A 6,054-nucleotide genomic window follows, 5' to 3' on the forward strand; every position below is an offset into this window, starting at 1 on the left:
GACAGCCAGGGGGTGGGGCCAGGCACTCCCAGGGGGTGGAGTTACGTGCCAGGGCAGGCTGTGACAGCCAGGGGGTGGGGCCAGGCACTCCCAGGGGGCGGAGTTACATGCCAGGACAGGATGTGACAGACAGGGGGCAGGGCCAGACTCACCCAGGGGGTGGAGTTATGTGCCAGGGCAGGCTGTGACAGCCAGGGGGTGGGGCCAGGCACTCCCAGGGGGTGGAGTTACGTGCCAGGGCAGGAGGTGACACCCAGTGGGGAGGGCCAGGCACAGCAGAGTAGCTGGGGGGGGGGGTGTCTGACCATCCCTTGGTCACACAGCAGTTCCCTCCCTACCCCTTCCCCCCCCCCCCAATGTCCAGAGACCACACGCTGCAACTGGAGGCTCCCCATTTATTGGGGGGGAGGCACGGACCCCTCCCCAGAGCTGGGCGCCCCGCGGGCTGGGCGGGGGCTCACTTGTGGTAGAAGCGCTGGCCCTGGGCGTGCTGGATGAAGGGGTGACGCGAGGCCGGCTGGCCGCTGGCGGGGAAACCCGACTGCAAGAGACAGACAGATGAGAGTTAACGAGGGGAACCCTTACACCCCCCCCAGGGTCACCTGGCCCCCACTCACCGTGTGGGGCTGCTGGGGGGTGGAGCCGTGCGGGAAGCTCCCGGGCGAGGCCAGGCCAGACTGTGGGGAGCAAAGATGGGTGAGTTAGAGAGGTGGGGGGCCTGGCCCCCAGAGAACGGTGGGGGTGGGATGGGGGTCACACACCTTGCTGGCCGGCTGCATCTGGACAGGGATTTGGGGGCTGGGCAGCAGAGTCTGGTTGGGGTGCAGGGCCTGGGGGTGCATCGGGCGGAGCGTCGCCTGCGGAGACAGGAGCAGTGTTAGGGGAGAGACCCCCCCCGGGCAGAGGCCCCAGGCCCCATTCCCTGCCCCCCTAGAGGGGCTCCAGGGAACTCACCGCGTCGGTGAAGCCGGACTGCTGGTTCGCATGTTCTAGTTGCTTCTGCAGGGGGATGGTTGTGCTGGGGGGGATGAAACCTGAGAGACAGAAATCCGGGGGCAGGGCTCAGTGCCGGGGGGCTCAGAACCAGAAGGGTGAGGGGGGGCACGGCTCCGTCTCAGGGCAGACTCAGGGTCTCTCCTGGCCGGCAGGGGGAAGAGGTGTCGGGGGGTCACTCCCGGCCAGGAGGGTGAGGGGCACTAGGGGGTTCTCACCTGGCTGGACGGCGGAGGGGTGTTGGGGGGGCTCCAGTGGCCAAGCGGGGGAGGTGTCAGGGGGGTCTCACACAGCCAGGCGGGGAGCAGGTTTGGGGGGGGGCGGTCCTCACGCGGCCAGGCAGGGGAGCAGGTGTCAAGGTGGGTCTCATGCAGCTGGGGGGGCGAGTCTCACGCAGCCAGGCGGGGGTGCGGATGTTGGGGGGGGCTCACACTGGCGGGAAGGGGGTCTCCAGGGGCCAGGTGGGGGAGATGTCGGGGGGGTCTCCCATGGCCAGGGGGGTCTCACGCGGCCAGGCAGGGGAGCAGATGTTGGGGGGGGGGTCTCACGCGGCCAGGCAGGGGAGCAGGTGTTGGGGGGGGTCTCACGTGGCTGCGGGGGCACAGGTGTTGGGGTGGGGCTCATGCTGGCGGGAAGGGGGTCTCCAGTGGCCAGGCGGGGGAGGTGTCGGGGATGTCTCACACGGCCAGGTGGGGGGAGCAGGTGTTGGGGGGGGGGTCTCACCTGGCTGAGCGGGGGGGAAGTGCCCATGGAGCGCGAACCCCGGTGGCTGCTGCGACAGGTACTGCATGGCAGGGAAGGCCGAGGGGCCTGTGGGGCAGAGATTGGGGGTCAGCGCTGTGCCCCGGCCCGGCCCCCCGCTCCCCCCCCCCGGGCGGGCCCCGACTCACCGCGGATGGGCTGGCTGCCGGCGTAGCTGACGGGCACGGCCTGGCCCGGGGCGAAGTGCTGGCCCTGCCCCACGGCATAGGGGCTGTGCCCGGCCTGCCCGCTCTGGTACTGCCCGTGCTCCGGGGTGCCGGGCGCGAAGGCCGGCTGGGTGGCAAAGTGCCGCGTCTGTGAGACAGAGGGGGGGTCAGCAGCCCCACAGAGAACCCCCCCCTCCTGGAGGGGATCCAGCTCCCCCCACACCCCTGGCCCCCCGATACTCACTGTGATCACAGGGGGCGCAAAGATCTGCTTGCTCCGGTCGGCCGATATCAGTGTCCCGGCCCGGCTGTGCCCCCCGGGGCTCCCTGCCGAGAGACCAAGGTGAACCGGGGGGGGGGGTGTCCCACACTCGTGCCCCCCCCCCCCCCAGGACTGCTGCCACCCCCTGCCTGCCCTGGGCTCCCTCGCAGCCCCCCGGCTCCTCCAACCCCCTGCCTCCTGCCAGTCCCCGATCCTTCACTCCCCCAGCCCGGCCTCCCCAACTGCCTCCCTGATCCTTCCCTGACCTCCCTGTTACCCCCCAGCCCCTTCCCCACCCCCACAGTCTCCTCAATCCTCCGCCAACCTCCCTGTTACCTCCCTGTTACCCCCCCCAGCCTCCCCATCACCCCAACAGCCTCTCTGATCCCCCCGCACCTCGCTGTCACCCTCACAGCCCCCCGATCCTTCCCATCACCCCTGATCCTCCCCTGCCCTCAAGTCCCGCCCCCCAACCCCATACCCTGCATGTTGAGGATGTGGGTCCCGGCGTGCGCGACCATGCCCTGCTGATAGGCTGCCGCCGTCAGCGTTGTCAAGTCGCTGTAGGGGTGAAGAGAGAGAAGAGGCTGGCACGGGGCCCCCTGCCCCCCCAACCCATGTCTCCCCCCCCCCGGTCAGCCCCGCCACCCACGCAAAATCACTGCGCCAGGGAGTTCCCCAGCTTAACAGTCACCTCTCCCCACCCCCGCCCACTTTGCGCTTTATCCCAGTGATCTCCGGTGGCCCCGTGAACCAGGACATGACCCTCCCCACCCCCCTGAGCCTTGACAGGACCCCCACCCCATCACCCCCACCCTGCTCCCCCCTCACCTCTGCTCCTTGCGCCGGCGCTTCTCCTCCTCATGCAGCACCTTCTTCAGCTGCAGGAAAAGCTGATGCTTCTCCTCTTGCAAGGCCTGCAGCCTTTCCCCCAGCTTACAGATCTGGGGGGGGAAGTGGGGCAGCGTGAGATGGGGGGCTGGGATCCGGGAGGGCCCCTCCCCGAGGGCAGGGCACAGACAACCATTGCTGGGGGGGGGGTTGGGATCCAGGGGAGCCCCTCCCCGAGGGCAGGGCCCAAACACCCATTGTTGGGGGCGACTGGGATCCGAGGGATCCCCTCCCCGAGCGCAGGGCCCGGAGACCCATTGCTGGGGGGCTGGGATCCGGGGGAGCCCCTCCCCGAGCGCAGGGCCCGGAGACCCATTGCTGGGGGGCTGGGATCCGGGGAGCCCCTCTCCAAGGGCAGGGCCTGGGGACCCCGAAGTGGGGCATCACCGATGTCGGACTGTGAACCAGGGGAGCCCGGACCCCCCTCCCCTGCCAGGCTCACAACCCCCCACCCCAGGTGGACTGGGGGGGAGGGACCGGCGCCCCCCCCACCTGCTCTTTGGTCTCCTCCAGCGACATGCGCTCCTCCATCTCCTTCTTCCGGCGCCGCTCCTGCTCCTCCTTCATCTTCTGCTCCATCATCTTGTCCACCTCCTCCTCCTCTGCGGGGACACAGCCGGGGTCAGGCTGGGGCCAAGGAGGGGGGATCGGATCCACAGCCCCCCCACAAACACCCACCGTGAGGGGCTGCGAAACGGGGCAGGGAGGGGGGCGGGATTCACCCTAAAACAGGGCCAATTCGGGCTGGAAAGTAGCAGAAAGTTTCGACGCGTCTAGGGGTCTGTGGGGGGGCCCCATAGAGGTTGTGGGGGGCACGGGAGGGGAACCCCATTTTAAGAGCCAGCGGGAGAAACTAACAAAGACGAAAAAAGCAGAAACCTGCCTCGGAGGGAAACCGAATTCGAGGCGAACTGGGGGCCTCCCCTTAGTCCCATCCCGGCCGAGTGTGGGGTTAGCCCCCCCGGTTCTGGCATCCGCCGACCCCTAAGCCATTCTCCCCGGCAGGCGGAGGCCCCTTTGGAAAGGGGAGACCGAGGCTGCGCCCCCCACCTCCCGGCCCGTGGGTCGCAAACGAGTCCCTTCCGAAACGAGAGCCGCAAAGTTTCGTTCCGACTTTGTGGCCAAGCCGGGGCGAACGGCTGCCCGTGGGGGGGTCTGTGTGCGTCAGGCTTTACAACACCCCCCCCCTCCGTTTTGTGTTTAATTAGAGAAGACATCGCTCCGGCCCGTGGCCTCGTTAGCGCCTCCGGTTCGTTACAAGCCCCCAGGTCGAGGCCGGGCGAGCAGCCAGGAAAAGCGGATGGGCTTGGAAGGGGGATTTAAACCGGTCCCGAAGTGGGGGGCGCGGGGGGGGGGGGCGGCCCCGGGGGCCTCTGCCGAAAGCGGAAGAGACTGGCCACCCCCCCCCCACGTGTTTTGGTTCGGGGCTGCGAGGGGGCAGGGGGCCGTCTCCCCGGTACTTGGGGTGGGGAAGGAATCGGGACATGGGGGTCCCTGGGGCAGTACGGTGCATGGAGGGGCTGAGGGGGGAGGGGTGTGGGGGTACCCTGGGGGCAATAGCACATTGGGGGGGCTGTGGGGTCCCTGATGGAGGGGAGGGGTGGGAGTTGGGGGGCCTGGGGCCGTACGGGGTTTCCCAGCTGGGGGGAGGGGTTTTGAGGGTCCCAGGGGCACTATGGGGAGAGGGGGTCCTGGGTGAGGGAGGGATTTGGGAGGGATCCCTGGGGCACTATGGGGGGAGGGGGGTCCCTGGGGGCTGTATGGGGAGAGAGGGGTCCCGGGGGGAGGTATTTTGGGGGTCCCCTGGGGGGCAGTATGGGGGGAAGGGGGTCCCAGGGAGGGGGGTCCCTGGGGGCAGTATGGGGGGAGGGGGGTCCTGGGTGGGGGAGGATTTTGGGGGGCCTCTGGGGGCAGTATGGGGGGAGGGGGATCCTGGGTGGGGGAGGATTTTGGGGGGCCCCTGGGAGCAGTATGGGGGGAGGGGGGTTCCAGGGAGGGGGGTCCCTGGGGGCAGTTTGAGGGGAGGGGGATCCTGGGTGGGGGAGGATTTTGGGGGGCCCCTGGGGGCAGTATGGGGGGAGGGGGGTCCCGGGTGGGGGAGGGATTTTGGGGGGCCCCTGGGGGAAGTATGGGGGAAGGGGGTCCCAGGTGAGGGGGGTCCCTGGGGGCAGTATGGGGGGAGGGGGGTCCCGGGTGGGGGAGGATTTTGGGGGGTCCCTGGGCGCAGTATGGGGGGGAGGGGGGTCCCGGGTGGGGGAGGATTTTGGGGGGCCCCTGGGCGCAGTATGGGGGGGAGGGGGGTCCCGGGTGGGGGAGGGATTTTGGGGGGGCCCTGGGGGCAGTATGGGGGGAGGGGGTCCCGGGTGAGGGAAGGGATTTTGGGGGGTCCCTGGGGGCAGTATGAGGGGAAGGGGTCCCGGGTGGGGGAGGGGTGTGGGGGGTCCCGGGGGGAGGGGTCCCGGGTGGGGGCGTGGCTGACTCAGGCCCCGCCCCCAGGGGCCGGGCGGCTCGCGGCGGCGTTGCCGGGTGACGGGGGGCGGGGCTCACCCTGCCGCTTGCGCTCGCGCTCCACCATGACGTGGCGGTGCAGGGCGCGCGCCATGGCCGAGGAGAGCTTGGGCCGCTCCAGCAGCGCCGGCATCTTCGCTGCGCGCCGGGCCCCGCCCCCGCCCCGCGCTTCCGCTTCCGGGGCACGCGCCGGCGCGCGGCCTTTGCCCCCGCCCCCGCGCTGACAAGGAGGCTGGGCCCCGCCCCTTCCCCTGCAACCAGCTCACAGCGAGGCGCGGCCCCGCCCCGCCCGCCGGGACTCCGCCCCCCGGATGCCGGCTCAGAGCGAGGCCCCAGCGCGAGACGGATCACAGCGAGGCGCGGCCCCGCCCCCTTCCTCGCGCTTCCCAGGGAGCCCGCCTGGCCCCGCCCCCCGCCTGAGAACGAGGCTCCGCCCCTCGCCCAGTGGTGGCAGCAGTGGGATCCCGACTCCTCCCCCCGCCCAGGGCGCTG

General features: G+C 70.5%; 1 protein-coding gene across 5 annotated transcripts; it reads right to left on the bottom strand.

The window, feature by feature from the left end:
* Positions 1–375: 375 nt before the first annotated feature.
* On the bottom strand, positions 376–5,730 carry GPS2 (G protein pathway suppressor 2). Of its 5 annotated transcripts, none has more exons than XM_030548118.1 (11): positions 5,602–5,730; positions 3,547–3,656; positions 2,995–3,107; positions 2,645–2,724; positions 2,146–2,228; positions 1,884–2,049; positions 1,717–1,803; positions 955–1,034; positions 762–857; positions 618–677; positions 376–541 (listed from the first exon to the last, which is right to left on the bottom strand). In XM_030548118.1, the coding sequence occupies exons 1-11, from the start codon at positions 5,693–5,695 to the stop codon at positions 458–460; spliced, it is 1,053 nt and encodes a 350-aa protein (XP_030403978.1). In that variant the 5' UTR covers positions 5,696–5,730; the 3' UTR covers positions 376–457. The 5 variants fall into 5 exon arrangements, with proteins under 5 accessions (XP_030403978.1, XP_030403974.1, XP_030403979.1 ...); XM_030548114.1 differs by lacking the exon at positions 5,602–5,730 and adding an exon at positions 3,938–4,092; XM_030548119.1 differs by lacking the exon at positions 618–677.
* Positions 5,731–6,054: the final 324 nt, after the last annotated feature.

Source organism: Gopherus evgoodei, unplaced genomic scaffold (genome assembly GCF_007399415.2).
Source record: "Gopherus evgoodei ecotype Sinaloan lineage unplaced genomic scaffold, rGopEvg1_v1.p scaffold_86_arrow_ctg1, whole genome shotgun sequence".
In the NCBI taxonomy this organism is placed as follows: domain Eukaryota; kingdom Metazoa; phylum Chordata; order Testudines; family Testudinidae; genus Gopherus; species Gopherus evgoodei.